The 19382-nt window shown below is 30.8% G+C and overlaps 1 protein-coding gene across 2 annotated transcripts; it reads left to right on the top strand.

Moving 5' to 3' along the window:
- The first annotated feature begins 14094 nt into the window (after nt 1–14094).
- Nucleotides 14095–17333, top strand: LOC133313954 (GRF1-interacting factor 1-like). 2 transcript variants are annotated; one of them, XM_061515379.1, is made up of 4 exons: nt 14095–14230; nt 15297–15373; nt 16510–16594; nt 16780–17333. In XM_061515379.1, exons 1-4 carry the CDS (start codon nt 14150–14152, stop codon nt 17188–17190), a joined length of 654 nt encoding a protein of 217 aa, XP_061371363.1. In that variant the 5' UTR covers nt 14095–14149; the 3' UTR covers nt 17191–17333. The 2 variants fall into 2 exon arrangements, with proteins under 2 accessions (XP_061371363.1, XP_061371364.1); XM_061515380.1 differs by having other exon boundaries at nt 16783–17333.
- Nucleotides 17334–19382: the final 2049 nt, after the last annotated feature.

Consider the following 19382-nt stretch of genomic DNA (forward strand, 5'->3'; position numbering starts at 1 on the left):
TGACTGGAATGAACTTCGCTGGTCATGTTGCTCATGCATCACCACCCTTCAAAAATGCTAGTGAGACTCAAAAACAAGTTTCAAGTTCTTGACTATGTTGGGGCTATCACGGATAGAGGTGGCAAAGTGGGTGGCTCGGCCTGTCCTGCCATTAATTCGTCAAAAAACAAGTCATCTCTCCTCCGTCTCACTTTTGAGAATGAACTGTAAAATTCAACCCTAGACCAAGCACGTTTTTCTGGCCCTACTCAGATATTTTTAAATCAAAGTATATAGGTAACTCTTTTTTTTGTGGGACTAATTTGTATACATTAATTTTTCTATTTAACTGATATAAATCAATTTCATTCTTTTTGTTTATCTCTCTGGCTTTCCGTCTTTGGTTCTATTTGCTTAAGGTTTTTTTTTCTCGATTTATTCTAAGCTCTACGGGTGGTTTAATTTTGTTTGTATATCGTAATCATTATTGCCATGATCTTGCGGTCAAATTTGCTCGCTGACATGCATGCATGCCATGTTTATTATAATTAATGGTACATGATCTAGAGTAAGTTTTGACAATAGTTTTGCTGCTTTCATTAAAAGATGCCTTGACTTTCACGTAACCTTTTCCGATCCATTACTTGAATTATACGAGGTAGTAGGTTAGTTTAGAACATTAAACATGGGACAGTTTGCAGATAATAATTATAATAGTAGTTTAGAGGTTCAAATTGACCCAATAGGGAGTTAATTTGTTTGAATTCCAAAGTCAGTAGGTTTAATCTGGTGAGAGATTTGAATAGTTTATATTAAGTTATGTGTTTAATTATATATAAAAAAAATGACTTCCGAGGATGTCAATTGGGTTTTGTCATTCTACTCGGCATCGATATTCCTTTGACATTAATTGAGAGTACTACTAACTATAGACTATAGTACGGTTTTGTTTTGTTTTTCCATTTGTTCTCATCCGATTTGATTCCATAAAGTGGATGGTGAAACTCAAAATTTTATTTATTTATTCTCTCATATTTTCATCAATTTTTTTTTTATTAATTTCATGACCTTAGTTATCACTTTGAACGAGTCAAGTTCTCTGCATAGATCCGTACATATATAAAATTAATTTTGAATTAAATTACGTGACAATTAAACACCTTTAGCCCCCAAAGCCATTCGGGATTCGAACCTAGCTCATTTCAATCTTTATAATTTTCTTCTTTTTGTTGTGAGTTCGTTCTCAATAGCTGTCGAGCTAGCTCATTCCGTCGTACAATATATAAGCTATATATGGTAGTGTGTATCGAAGGGCAGAAAATGACAAAGCTGTATGGGACATTAGCATGAACAAGTCACGTGATAAAGGACAGAGGTGGGGGAGAAAAACCATAGTACTGCACATAATTGACAAAGTCATTTAAGGCAACGCAAAGTGACAATGATGCATGGAAGGTGCAAGTAACTAATGCAAAAGGTAGTGTGTGGTGTTGTTGACATTGCAAGCAACACGAAACGCGTTATAGCGTGTCATCAACACGTACACTATAAGATAAATTTGTTAGAACATATAGTTGTCATCACTCATCACAAAGCCTATGAGTATAATTTTGGGGAATTCACTTACTCGAGAGATATTCAATCTGACTGAAGAGAATAAAATAGAAGGATATTTAACGTCACGAATCAAGTTAAATGATTAGTTAAATTTCCATTAATTAACTATTAAATACTATTGACTTGTTTTTTCAAAAAAATTCGATCCTCGTGTAAACAAAAAGGTTAGTTAGAAAATAATATGCAGGCTCCTCCATTTATATGCATTAGCATTAAAATATATTTAAATGATTATTATTTTTTTTGTTTTCAAAAAGTCTGTATCGCATTAATATTAATGCATATCGATAAAGTTTTGAATAATTTAGAATTAATATAATATTGGTCCGGGAAGTCCCACAATATATGTGCATTGGACTCTGGTTGTTCTCTATTTCATTGTAGTTCTTAACCAACATGGAGCAATAAAATAAGGAAAAAGAAAAATTTCGGATGAGTAACATGTCGTGGTCTACTAAGTACTAACTATTATTAGCACTTTATAGTCAAATTTTATGGTCTTTTTCAATGAAGTAGTCATGTTTGTGATGGTCATTTCTAAATATAATGTAAAGATGATATAATATTCAATCCAAATGGAAAAAACATTCCATCAGACTAATTAAGTTAAATGATTTACTAAATTTCCATTAATTAATTATTAAATATATTGACCTTTAAAAAAAAATGGATCTGCATGCCTCTAATAGCTTCACAACGACGAGTATTCCCTCTCTGCGCTGGTTCTCTCTGCAATTGAGATTTACTGCATTCATTTAAGGAAAAAATATTTTTGTACTTAATGTGGATAAGTTATCTGCATTTATTTCCAAAACGACATCGTTTTGATATTGAAATATTAAAAATTATAAATATAAAGACTATTATAACCCTGAAATAAATTAAAATTATAAAAATAACATGATTTTTGCCCCAAAATAACATCATATTGGGCTTACTGCTAGGGGTGAAAGTGGGATGGGCTAGGCCAAGCTTTGCCCCGAAAAGCCCAAGCCTACGTTAAAAAATTTCAATTTGGCCTGGCCCAAGCCTGGTACGAGTCTAATTGTTAGCTTGCTTTAACCCGTTTATAAAAAAACAAATGGCCTGACCCAGTTCGTTAGCCTGTTAATTTTTCACTTCCAAGCAGAACCATGAATCAACTTTACACAATACTCAAATTATGTTGCTAAACCAAAAATCATATTTTCAACGTCCAAACAGAATCATGAATCACAACAAAACTCATACAATCTACATTTAAGTCACTTTCAAAAGCAAAATGTTCAAACTAAATAACAAATATTTCATCAGATCCAACAAACAATCCATACTATGTAAATTAAAATAACTACATGAATCCAACAAACACATCATAATGCTTGTAGTAAGTATAACCTCTCCCAAAAACCTTTTAATATATTCATATACATAATCTAATATGCTGAGATGTTGATTCTTCCTAATAAGAAATAAAACAATTTTTTATTAAAATATAATCGAATATAATTAAGTTATAAATAATTGCAATTGATTAAATTTATATCTTTTGTTTTTTCTTCAAGGCATACTTATTATATTTTATTTTATTTAAAATAAATAGTACAATATAGGCCAGCCTGTAGGCTTATAGGCCAGCTCGGCCTATTTTACGAAATATACTAGGTCAGGTCTGGCCTGACGTAGGCCGAGCCGTAGGCCCCTGTAGGCCAGCCCGACCCAGTTTCACCCCTACTTATTGCATATGATTTATATTCAGTAACTGTAAAAAAAGTGAACCCTTCGTTTAATGATTAGTTTTTTTCTTCTTCTTTTTCGATAAATACACTTGTAATACCCCAAACTAGTGATAATAATATAATAATAAAAGATAGTAATAATAAAATAATAATAATATATATAGTAATAATAAAATTAAAATTTAAAATAATATTAGTTTGTGTATCTTAATTCAGTCATATCTTAATTAATAAGAATGAGTCAACCTTGTTATTCTTGAGTCATCAAATGAGTCAAAGCCATAAAAAAACTAAGAAGAGAAGGAAAATAATCGTAGGAAATAAAAAAGAAAATAATCCTACGAAGAATAAGGAAAAGTTTCAGGAAGAAAAGGAAATAATTGTACGAAGGTCATATCTGAGTCTTCAATTATAAACAGAGGTTTAACTTAACCAAATCAAATCAAATCACTTCTAGTCCTCAACATTTTTCCTCTTCTACTCTTTCTTCTTATTTCAATTTTCTATTTTTATTTTTATTTTATTATTATTATTATTCTTTGGTTACCAACCCGACTTCTCTTCCCAAATCGCTTTTCCTTCTAGAAGTTATTAAATACGGAGACCGGGTATTTTTAATTCCTATGTGTTCTTGGGTTAGTTTTGTATAAAATTTTTATAAGTAAATTTAAATTTAAATTAGTACATGTGATATTTAGAGTATTTCTGCGAACTTTATTATTTTGAGAATAAATAGAGATAATGAATAACTCATTATATTTGATGATTACGTGCGAATAAATGATTAGGAAAAAATTTCAAATATTGATTTATGATTGAATTTGATATTATGATACTTTTAAGAAAACTTCCAAATATGAAATTGATGATTGAATTTGAAATTATGTGTGATTGTGATTAATTAATAGTGGGATGATAGTTTTGATATGATATCTTTTAAAGTGATGAACACAATCTTTGGGCTTTACGCCTCCAATATTTATACATGTGAAAAGATATTGGATTACGTGTTCATTTTCTCTCTCTCATTTTATTATTGGTTGAGATTATGATATATAATGTTAAAAAGAAATAGATAAAATAAACATAAAAAATATGGGTATAATATTTCATTATATATATATATATAATTTTCATTTTCTCTCTCTCATTTTATTATTGGTTGAGATTATGATATAATAATGTTAAAAAGAAATAGATGTTCACCAAAAAAAGAAGAAAAAGAAATAGATAAAATAAACATAAAATATATGGGTATAATATTTCATATATATATATATATATATATATATATATATATATATGTTTGACACTTGCGAATATTTGTTTTCTAATTACATTTGGTCTATTTTATTTTCTACATAATTATCATTTGATTTTAATACCTCAAACAAATGTTGGGTAAGAAACATTGATCGATTTTATTAAGTCATTTTTGTTTTTCTTGTATATATTATCCGTAATGATATGAGATTCTCTCTCATTTTTGTTGTAGTAGAACCCCTCTCTCTCTATGTGGGTGTGTGTTATGTTAGGTGTTTGGTAAATGAATTTTTTTTTTGTTTACGAGAATTATGATTTCAAGGAATATGCTGAAAAAATGAATTTCACATGAATGTTACCAAAAAGTTGTTTGGTAAACTAAAATATTTTCAGAAATATTAACTCAAATTTCTCGATTCTATGTTTGGTTGTTTGTCAATGATTCTTGAGAATGTGGGCTGATTTTACAAAATTAACATTTGATAAACTTTTTGAAAAAAATGTCTAATATGCCACAAAAGGGTCAAAACGCGATATTGGGTCACTGAAGCAAAGCGGCGTGAATCATAGAGGAATCCAAAAAAAAAAAAGGCACTGTGAAAAGGAAGAGAGGAACACATGATTTTGTGAATGAAAAATTTAAAGTATCCCTGTGCCAAACGTGGCTAACTAAAATTTTCAATATAAATTTTTTGAGAATCTAAAATTTATCTCTCTACCAAACAACTTTTTGGAGTGTGGGTACTTGTGGTATAAGGATAAGTTTGAGATTAGTTTGTCCTTTTTTGTGTGTGTGGATATTATCCCTGAGTAATTTTATAAGTTTTCTATGAACTAATTCAGAATTCAGGAGGAGTTCAAGTTTAAGGTTTTAAACTCTTTTTAAAATAGTACATGAAAAGATCGAATATATACTCTCACCTCACCTGCTCAACTCTTATACACCAACTGCATTATTATCATTTGATTTTCCTTTTATTTGTTACGATGGATTGGACAACACTCGGAATAGGGCATGTGAACCTTTGGGTCCCAATCCAAGTTCCAATCATTTTAAGAATTTGTTTTTGGAAATATTATGAATATCCTCATGCGCTTGGTCGAAATGCAATGTTGGAAGAGTTTTTTTTAATCTTAAATGGAATTAGTTTTGCATTTAAAGAGTACTAAAATATTTAAGCAAGGATTAAAAAACATAAAAATCATGTAATATTCAGAATAAAAATCGTTAATTACAGCAATGTTTATTTCCTAATTCAGCGAAATATTTTTATGTTTATTATGTAATATTAGATTTTGAACTTTTACATATCGTAAGTTTGTAACAAGTTTCACATATATTTTTTATAATACTTTTTTATTAAAGAAATTCTTAAAATTTACATAGAGTTCTAATGCTTTTTGTTGTATACTGTTTAATGATTTCTATACATTTTTTTTTTGTTTATCTCAACTTTCTCTACTTTTTTTTTTTTTTTTTGTAAACACTTTCTCTACTTTATTATTAATTTATTACTAGTGTTTTGAATCTTTTTCTGAGGACCACGTACTTCTTATTTCTTAAATCTAATTAATATATAAATAATAATCAAAAGTTTATTATCCTCCTATATATACATTTATGTATGATTAAGAGTTTTTTTTATTTGAAGTCTGAAATATGGATAATTTATAGGGTTTGTTTTTTCTGCAGTTACTGCAGATAAGTTATCTGCTGTGAGCCGAATACGACGTCGTTTTGAACGGAAATCATGGTGTTTTTGTAATTTTAATTTATTTCAGGGTTACACTACTAAAAAAAGATCAATTTTCAACGGAATTTTTCCGTTGAAAATTATGAAATTTTCGTTGAAAAATCATTTTTTGACGGAATTTTCGACGGAATTCTACTGTTGGATAACCCTTCGTCGAAAGGCAACGGAATTTTTTTTTTCGTTGAAATTTACAACAGAAATTTTTTCCGTTGAAAACTTCAACGGAATGTATTCCGTTGGAAGCCTTACTTTTTCGTCAATAAATAAAGTCATGAAATAATATTAAAATAATAAATTCCGTCGAAAATTTCAACGAAAAATATATCCGTCAAAAAATTCTGTCTCAATTTGCAACAGAAATTAACAAAAATTCCGTTGAAATTTTTGACGAAATTAATTTTCGTTAAAAAATTCCGTCACAATTTTCGACGGAATTTAACTATATTTGCATTGATAATTGCAATAGAAAAAATTCCGTTGTAAAATTTAACGAAATTTATCTACAATTCCGTCTATACTTTCAACGGAAAATAATTATGTCAAAAAGTTCCGTCTCAATTTCCAACGGAATTTATCTATAATTCCGTTGAAAATTTCAACGGAATTAAATTCCGTTGAAAATTCTTAACCGTTTACAACGGAATGTACATAGAATTCCGTCGAAAATAATATTTTTAATTTTTAAAAAAACATTAAATTCATATGGAAACAGAATTTGTCCGTCCCTAATAGGATGAAAATATATCCTTCCCAAATTTCGTCCCTAATTTTTTTTATTTAATAAAAATATTTTTTTATTTAATAAAAATATTTCAATTTTTATTTAAAAAATATCCCTAATTTTTTTTAGCAACAAAAACTGTAATATAGAAATAAATTGAAAAGCAATAATATTTTTTTAAAAAAAGCTACCAAAAGTTGAATATATATTATCATCATGTCCTAAAAAAATCATCCCATACATTAAATAATTGTCAAGCTTGTCCAATACCAAATTACAACATAAAAAATATGACCTATAAGTATTACATAGGAATTATCCGTCGTTCTGAGTGTTTTATCCTCACTTAACAAAAAATTGGCAATAAAATGCTTGCTCCAGAGCTTCAAGACACTTTGTGGTCAATCTAATATCAGGAAGCCCATCACCAAATTCAATTTGTGCCTGCTCGAAGGAATTTCATCTTTTGAATCACAAACCAAGAAAAGGATTTAAAAGGCTCAATAGATAACAAGCTCTATATTGTACCTTGATTTTTTGGTGCTCTTGGTTACTCGGATCAAAAGAACTAGTCATGCACCATTCATAAGCACAAAACATTTGCCAGGCTTTAACACTATATATCTCTTTATATCATTCGTACTGTTCATGACTCCATAAAAGGAAAAATAAGTGTCACAGAATACAAATTATAAACACCATTTTGTAGATTCGTTGTTAACAAATGCACTCCATGCTATTATGCATGGCCACATTAAAAGTTGGTTCACATCTACTTGACAATTTACGAGTGCATGAGTATATAGAATATGAACTAGTTAGAGCAACGAAGCGAAATTAATTAAGAGTGTGAAATAATGTCACATACAATATCTGATGCATGGCAGGTGGCTTCAATCGCATACACTGCATCAAAACTATTGTCAGGGAATGGCATTTGCATGAAGTCAGCCTGCAATATAAAATATGATTGATGATAGTCATATGAGTTATAATTCTAAATTGATATCATATGATTATGAGCACAAGTTTGGTTATGCTTAACAAAGAATGCAAATTAAAACAAATTATATCAGGTTCAATTTAGACGCACTTAAATTAATACCATCTTAATTGGTCGTTGCTCCTCCTATGTGTCTTCAAACTTGTGTTGTGTACTCTCAGACCACGTCCTGTAATGGACTACCACCATATACCATCTAGGTCACATTCATGATTTTGAACTGCCAAGAAAAACAAAAAGGCTACTCAGGAAAGGGATCACAAGATGAGTAAAGGAGTAGATATTAGGAACTAATGCCTGATATAATTTTGCCCTTCCCTGCTTTTGTCCTCATGTAGCCTCAATCAAGAAGTTTTTCTTATGGTAAAACAACACTAGATGCCCAAAGACCAAACATTTTACATTTTCATACCAAAACATTTCCATATATTGGCTTAAATTATAGCTTAAGTTGATATACCTAGCTAGACACATGAAGGCCATTTTAGGGAAAAAAAGAAAAATCTGATATCACATGATATGACAGTACTTTAGCATATGCACAGGGATGAGTTCAAATAATTTTAGATAAACACAATTTTGTATCAAAACTCTGTGACTCGAACGTGTATAATGACATGAAATGTAGTGACAACATTGGATTTCACACTAACTGCAAACATAGATAGAGTCAAACTATGATTAAATGTGGTACTCATAGAAGCAAGTTGAATATTTGGTAGGTTTCTGGCCATGGCCTTCCTTAATTATTTGTTTAGTGACCTTCTCGTGAAGGACTTCAACTTGAGAATCAACTTTTGGAGGGTTACTAAATTATTGTGTTGGCTCCCCTTTAATAAATGCAGAGTTTTCAGTAATCACTTCATTCTCATCTTCTTGACCTGCAACCATTAACAGTGCCCAAAAAAAAATAAAGTTTTTTCATGCAAATACAACATTGAAAAGAAAGACCATTTTTTTCACCTCAGAGATGCATGCAAATTACCAAGTGGTGATTCGGTTTGAGGCTCTTGAACTTCCTCCATTCTGCAAAATTATTATTTCGTTCAAAACTTTAAAGAGAGAGGAAAAAAAACTACTTACTAAATTCTATAAATTTTCTTGGGAACCAAACAGCACGAGAGAGAAAAATTCCCTTTGCAGGGTCTGTCAAAACCAACTCAGCTCCAAAAGCTAATAGAATAATTCTTCTTTCGAGACTCATTGAAGCAGGCATTGTAATTATTTGCTTGTAACCCTTGGTTGCTGCCATGAAGGCTAATCCAATGCCAGTATTAGTGTCAAAAATTGCAACAGAATTATTTCCGTTGAAATTTGCAACGGAATAACTTTCCGTTGAAAATTCCAACGGAATTTTGGACTTTTTCCGTCGAAAATTGAAACGGAATAATTTTCCGTTGAAAATTCCGACAGATTTTTGGACTTTTTCCGTTGAAAATTTCAACGGAATTTTTTTCCATTTATAATTTTGATTGGATTTTGCTCCTTCATTTTGCTCTTCAAGTAATCACAAGCATTATGAAAAACCATAAATTTCTTTTATGCAAGAATGCAAAGTGTATTCCTAAATAACTCGTGAGAGACAATGACTTATTAGTGTCAAAAATTGCAACAGAATTATTTCCGTTGAAAATTGCAACGGAATAATTTTCCGTTGAAAATTCCAACAGAATTTTGGACTTTTTCCGTCGAAAATTGAAACGGAATAATCTTCCGTTGAAAATTCCAACGGAATTTTGGACTTTTTCCGTCGAAAATTTCAACAGAATTATTTTCCGTTGAAAATTTCTACGGACTTTTTTTTCGTTTATAATTTTGACTGAATTTTACTCCTTCATTTTGCTCTTCAAGTAATCACAAGCATTATGAAAAACCATAAATTTCTTTTATGCAATAATGCTATCATTTATAATTGTTTATGGTATTGTGCATACATATTGAAACATTCACATGAGAATTCAAGTAGTCATGACTATCCACAACTACAAGTGTTGAAGTAGTGGGTGAAGTTATGAGTATACAAAAATGATGCTAAGATGTACTCATATGATAATGGATATGAAAATAAGTAAATATGTTGTTAACAAATCTCTTTAATCTTTATTGAAATAAGCTTCAAACAAAAGATAAGGTCTTAAGCCTTGACAAATTAATCGTATAAATGGCACACACGCCAAAGCTCGATGAGGGACAAAACCTCCGAAGCGCATACCTGCTGGAAGCCATCAATAATAAACTTAAACAATATAAAAAAAATGCAATCAACGAAAACAAACACAACATGAGTGATATGCAATTATCAACATATATGATATTGATCTGAGTATAATAAATATTACAGAGATTTGTTAGCAACATGTTTACGTATTTTCACATCCATTATCATGTGAGTACATCTGAGCATCATTTTAGTATACTTATAACTTCATCCACTTCTTCAACACTTCCATATGTGGATAGTCACTACTTGCATTCTCATGTAAATGTTTCAATATATATGCACAACACCATAAACAATTATAAATGACAGTATACTTGCATAAAAGAAATTTAGGGTTTTTGATAATGGATGTGATGACTTGAAAATTATCAACGGAAAAAAACTCCGTTGATATTTTTGATGGAAAAAGACCAAAATTCCGTTGAAAGTTTCAACGGACCGAAATTCCGTTGCATTTTTCGACGAAAAACTATACCGTTGCAATTTTCAACAAAAAATTTCCGTTGTAATTATCAACAGAATTTGTTGTCCGTCAATATTTTTCGATTAAAAATAATTATTTGATAAATTTTTGACAGAAAATTTCAACGGAATTTAATTTCCGTTAAAAATTTTGACGGAATTTATTTTCCGTTGAAAATTTCCGTCTCAAAATTCAACGGAAATTTTTTCCGTCTCTACTTCCAACGGAATTGAATTTTCGTCAAAAATTCCGTTACTATTTTTGACGGAATATTTTCCGTTAATAAATTCTGTCGATAATAGAGCTTTTTCTAGTAGTGTTATAATAGTCTTTATATTTATAATTTTTTAAGATTTCAATACCAAAACAACGTTGTTTTGAGAATAAATGCAGATAATTTATCTGCATTAACTGCAGAAACATTTTTCCCTAATTTATAATTGATCCACCGTACTAGCTGATAACCTTCTTAGTCTGAATATTATGCAAGAAATTTAATTCAATAAAAAAAATTAAGCAGTTAGGTGAAGATACTTTCCTCAAGAAAGTTAATTTTTCATACATATTATGATCATGAATATAATTTGAAAAATTTACATGTGGCAAGTAATAAAATTCATAACAACATCCCGCACCAAAAAATAAAAAATAAAATTCATAACAACATATTCGGTTATGGGGAGAAGAAGTGTTATTCTTTATAATTTTCTCTTCCTTTCTCTCATATGGTAAAGCCTCCGTCAACAAATGAGATTTGGATCTCCTGAATTGCTGTTGCTACCAACAAATGAACAAATTAAGATAAAGATTAACAAATATATTTTTCAATTCAAAACTTGTTTATTGATAAAATCCCATTATTTTGTTTTTTAAGAGACAGATTGATTGAGCCTTTAAATAATGGGCTTTAGATTCATCATGCAACATAATTGATTTTTTTTCCTACAAAGAAAAGACAAATTAATTAATAATAAAAAAAGTTAAAAAGACACACTATTCAATGACTTTACTTTGTACCAACGGTGGTAGCTCAGTTGGCGCATGAGAGCTAAGCAGGTGGGGGTTGTGTTCGAATCTCCCCAGTACTATATATCTTTGGGAGGAATTTAAAACCTTAATCCTGGACCCGTCCCGAATCGGATTAATTGCGAAGTAATGAACAGATTAGAATATTTCCAAAAAAAAAAATGACTTTACTTTGTCTTATGTAGTTGCATGACACTAATTTTATACCTACAACATGATTCATATTTATCCCTTAAATAATATGTTCATAGACGTAAGTATATATAACCGCAAATAATTAATCTAAAAAGAAACTAACTTTAGGTTTAGGGCACCCTTAAACTTAAACAATATATCCCTTAAAGCTTTAGCATGCATATAGAAAGTAATTTACGAATTTAAAAATAAGTATTCGTTTACATTTGTATTGAAATATCTGATCAAATAGATATTTTTCTGCGCCAGCCATGAAAACGATGAAAGTGAAACCCTTTCTATATAGAATCGTTTCAAATACTTTAAAATATATATCTAGAACAGAGATAGTATATTCTCCTCAGCTATTATTTTGTATGTTTAGTGGTATTTTTCGTTCAACCAAAAAAGGAAACAAATTGAGGGGAACATGTTTACACATGCATACGAGGTATTAAATTTATTTCTTTGTCATGTATCACCAAGTAGCTAATGTTGTGTGTCTTTTATCAATGAGCATATACATAATACATATATACACTAGTTCATGCACGTTACATAAATTGACAAGCACGAGAGAATTGCGTCAGCCTGTCAGGTGAATCATCAGTGCGATAAAATGTAATATTTCAAGAAAAGCATTACGTGATGAACCAATTAAAATAACCAAGATTGTGTATTGTAGAAAAATATAATGAAGAACCCTCTGCTTCTGCCTGTGATAGGTTTATTAGAGTAATTTTCCCAAGAAAATCTGAGTAAGCATACACGCAATTCAAACCTTTTTTAATCACCGCTCAAATCTTTTATTCGGTGACAAACAGCCTAAAGCAAATTGATTAAAATTAATCTAGATTAAAAGGAGCATCATTATGAATGAAACGGAAAAACATGTGCATGGATCAAAGGAAGAAAAATAAAATTAGGAAGAAAAATATATGAAAAAACAATGATTTGCACGAAGGTCAAGGTAAATAGCGCGAATTACTAGAGTGAGCGGCGAGCGCGTGATGAACTGGATGGGTGATGGGTAGTACAAGACTGGGAATCTCTTACACAAGACCAACGTCATCATCAAACAATAAACATTAATAAGTGTAGATGTCATGTTAACGTGACTTTATTTGTTATGCTTTTTTAAGGATGAAAAAGTGAAGGAAAAAAAATAAGGTCGGGGGAATTTTTATTATTTTTCATTTTTTATAAAACAATTTGTTTTATTTTAAATAATTGATACTTAAAATAGAGAGTAGTATTTTAATAATGAAACGAAAAAATAATAATTATATGAACTCATCATATATTTATTAATTTTGTTTTGAAACTAAATAATTTTTTTTATTAAATGGTTATAAATAAGAGGAGTAACGCTTTTTTTTCCAAATATTTTTATGGTAGACGTCCTTTCCTTATTCTTATATGCTAACGTATTAATAATAAAAATTGTTAAACAAAAAAATATACTAGCTTACGTTATTTCAAAATTTTATAGAATAATTATTTTTATTTAAATAAAATAATTTAATAAAAAGAAATAAATATATTAAGTTGATTCTCTAACTGATGTATCACGTGAGCCACCTTTTGGAGTAGGGAAAAAAAGGACACGGAGTTCTAGAGGGTAGAGAAGAAAGAGCCATACTGAACCAAGATTTTTCGAACTCAAATAATCAATAATCAATTCGTTAAATAGAAATAAGAATGGATATAAGGATCGTGAGAAAATATTATTATTATTTTTTAATTTATTTAACCAAAAATAACTTAATAATAATAAGATTCTTCAAGCTTTAAATAGACAAAAAATAAAAATCACAAAAAAATAAAGAATTATAATTATGCACAATCAAAAAAAATAATACAAAATCAAAATATAATTTAAAAATAACAAAAAAAAATCATGCGCAATAAAAAAAAATAATACACAATCAAAACGTAATCTAAAAATAACAAAAATAATAATAATTAACAATTATTAAAAAAATCCTAAACTATAAAATAAATTATAAAAAAATCTAGTTCAAATCACCGAGTTGTCTTCTTTTTTTTCTCTCTCTTTGACCAATAAAAGTAGTATCTTTTCGATGTGGTAGACATTAGAGAAAGGAAAAGTGGGTAACAGAGAAAAGCACAGGGTTTTTGTTTTCTCTTTGCAGAGTTGCAGAGGGTGTTTCGAAGTGACTAAGTGAGTGGGATATATAGTGAGAAAAATGCAGCAGCAACTGGTGCATATGCAGCCTATCATGGCATCTTACTACCCTAACAACGTCACCACTGATCACATTCAACAGGTTTTCTCTTCAACTCGATGCTAAGATTCTTCAGTTTTCATCTTCACTCAATCTTTTTATGTATTTTTCTTAATATGTATTATTCCTTCATGTTAATCCCTTTCTTGCTTGGTTTGGATAATCTCTCTCTGCTGCGGGGACCTTTCTGTTTCCTGTGGGTCTTGCTGTGCCACTTTTAGTACCGCTTGTGCTGCTTCTGTGTTTCTGTTTCTTATCATTCCTTGTTCTCTTTATTATGCTTATTCTTTTGTCGGTTTCTGCTATATGAGTTTAAGTGGGTGGGTTTGGTGTTTGCAAAATTTTGGGTTCTTTGCTTTTTGGAAATATGCTGCTTGGTGCTCTTGACATGTGCTTTTCTCAGTGTTTAGATTAGATTATCTGAATATGCTACACTTCTCAGATATCATTATCCCTATCTTTCTCAAATTCAAAACAACACTTGCTTCGGCATCTTTTGATCATTTATTAAGTATAAAACTAGACTCATTCTTGGACCGGTTCAGTATCATGTTTGGTTTTAATTAGATTTTAGAGAAAAGTCACTTTTTTCAAACAAACTATATTGTTTGACATAACTCTCTGTTCTAGTCCCACCCCATCGTCTCACAGTTTGGTATAGCCGTATAGGCATATGCTTGATATCTATGTGCTTTAGTTTTGGAATTTTAGTTAACTTGTCTGTGCTGCATTATGTGACATTTTTTGAAGAATTTTAAATTAATTAAATGGTTGACCCGGCTGTTATGGTTTGATGACTTAGCTGTTGTTCTGATTCCTTGCACGAATTGACAATTAGTTTAAGAAGAGAGGAAGTTGCATGCCAGAAAAGGCTAATTATATTATTTACCATTTTTCAGCCAACACAGATAAACACTCTACATATTTTTAAAATCTTTTAAGACCGCCATGCATCATAGTGCTTTATAAGGGAAGACAGTTCAGCAAGAACTCTTTGTTGCACCCCCCCCCCCCCCCCCCCCCCCCCCCCAACACACACACTAGGCAATTTTCCATGTTGATATTATCATTGACTGCGTTTAACTACTTTTCTCCTCTCTTCAAGCAGTACCTGGATGAGAACAAGACCCTAATTCTGAAGATTGTTGAAAGCCAGAATTCTGGCAAGCTGAGCGAGTGTGCCGAGTAAGAACTAGTCTAAACTGCAACACCAATTGAAAATTGTGTTTCTCATTACTTAATTTGCTAACAAGTATGTCCCCATCCCGGTTCCTATTAGGTAGGGTTGTTTATTGGTTAGATGCTACTCCCACATCGTATCTAGATTCTATCTAACGGAGAAATGCCCTTGCCAACTTGACATGGTGTCACACCATAGAATTTCCCCAACCCCATCATCATTTGTTTTGGTAAAATTCAAGCATTTCCTCAGGCGGAGTACAATTTGAAGTTGTACTATCCATTATGTCAGGATTTCAACTTTATTGTATGCTATAATGTGTGAGACGAATAATATAGTGTCATATATAATATCTGCAAGGTATAGACACTTGCAAAGTTATTTACATAAATCTCTGCAGTGAATTTGTATTTTAGTATCTGTTCCTCTGCTTCATTTGCATGCCAATAAAGTAGCTCCTCTATGGTAAGCTTTTAAATATTAACATGGCTGCAAGATTAAGTAGGTTATGACATTAAATAATGATTTATCGTAACACTAATTTTTGAAGTTTTTTTAACTTTCTAGTTCCTTTGGTATATCAAAGTTTACATACAATTAAGAGTATTCATTGTTAAAAACTACTTAATCTAATGCTAAATCAAAGGTGTTTGACATCTTGAAATTATCTGAGTTTAAATGGAGTTTGCATTGACTTCCTCTTTTTTGCAGGCTTTTTCTAAGATGTGGGATACCCCACAATACTTAAAAAAAATTATGCTGACAGTTGTATACAATTATGAATAAAAGTTCCAAAACATGATGACTTGACAGTAATAAAAGAACTTTTTTCTAAAATTATTTTACATCCCGTTTGAGTGGAATGTCTATCTCGAAATTTAGGACAACCCTTTTTGACAACTGCATTATTCAAGTTTATCTATGCAGTTGCGACACAGGATAATCTTAATAGAGGAGTATTTTTATTTTTTCTTGTAAAGGTTTTTCTTCTACAAATCAAACCTTACTGGCTTGCCTTGAGATTGAAAACCGAAACTATTGTTGGATTTTTTCTTAAAGTATCTTGACGTCATATTCCCGTTCCTTGTTTGTTCTATTATTGTGGTGCTAAATGATCATAATCATCTTGCCATTATTTTAGGAACCAATCAAGGCTGCAGAGAAATCTCATGTACCTTGCTGCAATAGCTGATTCTCAATCCCAACAGCCTGAAATGCCTGGTCAGGTACATGTCTATTTTCAGAATTCGATCACTTAGAGAGTGCAGTTAACTTAAGATCATGTTGGTTACATTTTGATCTCTTTAATCCTGCAATGATCCATATCAATATCCAGTTCTTCCTATTATATTTGTAAGTTTCATCACTATTGCCCCGTTTTTTGGTCTCAAAATTCTTTTGGATAACACAGCAGTACACTCCTGGTGGGATTATGCAGCAGGGAGCAGCACACTACATGCAGGCTCAGCAGATGACACAACAACAACAACTAATGGCTGCACGCTCCTCCCTTTTGTATGCACAACAGCCTTTCTCAGTACTTCAACAGCAGCAAGCCTTACACAGCCAACTTGGCATGAGTTCTAGTGGAAGTCAAGGGCTTCACATGTTGCAAAGTGAAGCGATCAATGTGGGAGGCAATGGAGGGTTTCCTGATTTTGTACGCAGCTCCACAGGGAATGGGCATGGTTTGCAGGGTGCTGGTAGGGGACTTATTGGTAGTGGCAAGCAAGAAATTGGAAGTTCAGCTGAAGACCGACGAGGAAGCGCTCGAGGAAGTGGTGGCCACTCCGGTCTGAAATCTGCTGACGATGGGAACTAGCCAGCAAGAATGGTGAAGTTCCTGACCTTTTAGCATTTTAGTTAGGATAATTAGGCAATGAACATTATGCAGGGGGGAGAAAGGAAATCCTGCTGCTTTGGTATCATGTTTGTTTTCTTATGCCGAAGGCAAACAATCTAATCATAGCCATAAAACTTTCTGCTGGTAGCGTAATGCTTGTTCTATTTTCTTGTGTAAAGTTTTGGTCATGAAATGAGGTTGTTCCGTGTCCACGCGCTGGTGATTGGTTGGAGAGAGTTATATTATTTGGTCATACATGTCTTGCATAAAAAAATATTTAGTTAAAGTTCGTTACTGGTCATGCATTATGTTGACAGTCACAAGAATACCTTAAAATCAAGGTTACTAATGAGTTCATATGTCAACCAAACTGAGCTACGGATTGCATGTTTAATAAAGAATTATAAAATTGACGAACTCATTGGAAAGTTTGGTTGATAATGAGAAAATGAAAAAAATAATAAAAAGCAATTGAAGTTATAGGATGGAAGCATCTCAAAAATAATTTCTCCCTTTTAAACCACTCAAAAATTGGACCACCCTAAAAGCCCCAATAAATATCAATAACTTACAATAACCTGGACATCCAAAGTATATAGCCTCTATAATATAAAAAGAGAAAGAATGATTGGCATGTGTCAAAGTGATATAATATAAAAATCATGTATCTTCACTTAATAGCTTAAGTGCTGCTTAATTGATATGTTTATTTACAGTGGCGGATGGAGGGTTTAATTTTAGTTAGGGCCAAAAAATTTAACATATTAAATTATCAAAATATTTTCGTACTTACACATATCTATCAGGAAAAAAATTTACTTAAAATTTTCAAAATAATAGGATTGATGTTATTTTAACAAATAATAAATATTTATTTAAAATTTAAAATATAATATAAAATTAAATTAGTAAAGAAAGTGCAAATTATATGTATATATACATATATAAAATTTTCATGTGATTTTTATGAATATTTTCATGTGATTTTTATGAATATTATTTCATGTGATGTTAATGAAAATTTATTTCATGTAATCTTTGTGAATAATTTTTTTTATCTTTTATATTTTAATTTGGTTTGGGCCTATATACTTTAGTTTGCAACTTGGTAGCCTTACAGGTCGTATTAGGTTTTTTAGTTTTTTATAATAGATCTGGTCAGATATATAAATCAAGCATTTAAGCCAGTATCTATGTTGCACCGACACGAGACACGGAATACGACACGACACGACACTCCGATACATTAATTCTAAAAAATGATAAATTTTGACACGTTTTGATATTATATAATATTTTTAATTTATGTAGTGTATATTATATTTAGTATTCAATAATTTAACAAAAAAATAAAACTAAACTTATAATACTCATCAATTTTGCAAAGAAACATAAGATATCCCAAATGTTTATATGAAACTCAATAAAATCGTAATCGTAATCTAACGAATCTAATAGTTGGAACTCAAAATGCAACGCAACGTAATCATTGAATCTTTTTTGAGTCTTTGCAACGAATACTAGAGTGTCGAAAAATGTCAGAGTATCGGTGAGTGTCGGGAAGTATCGGACACGACACGTCAGGATTTTTGAAGTGTCGGTGCTTTATAGGCCAATATATGCTCTAAATATTTTACATAGGCTTAGGCTATCAAAGCCAAAACCTGGCCTAACTTGGCCCATTTATACCTTAGCCGTGACCTGTGAAGAACATCAACGTAGAGGGACTAAAATCTTCACAATTAAAAAGAAACATGAACAGAATGAGAATGAAATTCTAAGAATTTTATAACCAGTGAGTTTTCAACTGTTATTTTTAACTGGTTGACATAGTAAGAGTCTGTGAAATAGTTCCAATCTAGCAAATCTGAAATAGAGAGCTAATCTAATGGTATAAATATCATGAAAGAGGTTAGAATATGAAATGGTGAAGATTGATACCCATATTGGGGTATTTCTGAAAAGTCACTTTTACCGGGCGATAGAAACTGCCGGTAAAATTCTGAAACGGGAAAAAGATGAGAAAATGGAATGAAAGTCCAATATATGCCTAACAAGTCATAATTAGACCAAAAATATTAAAGGGAAGTTACATGTAGATAAGAGAACAAAGTTCAAATTACTTGGACAATTTAGTGTAAAAACGTATGGAAGTAGTGAGTTCAGTTTTA

Source organism: Gastrolobium bilobum, unplaced genomic scaffold (genome assembly GCF_033153095.1).
Source record: "Gastrolobium bilobum isolate Gb01-03AN ecotype WA unplaced genomic scaffold, APGP_CSIRO_Gbil_v1 utg436, whole genome shotgun sequence".
NCBI lineage: Eukaryota > Viridiplantae > Streptophyta > Magnoliopsida > Fabales > Fabaceae > Gastrolobium > Gastrolobium bilobum.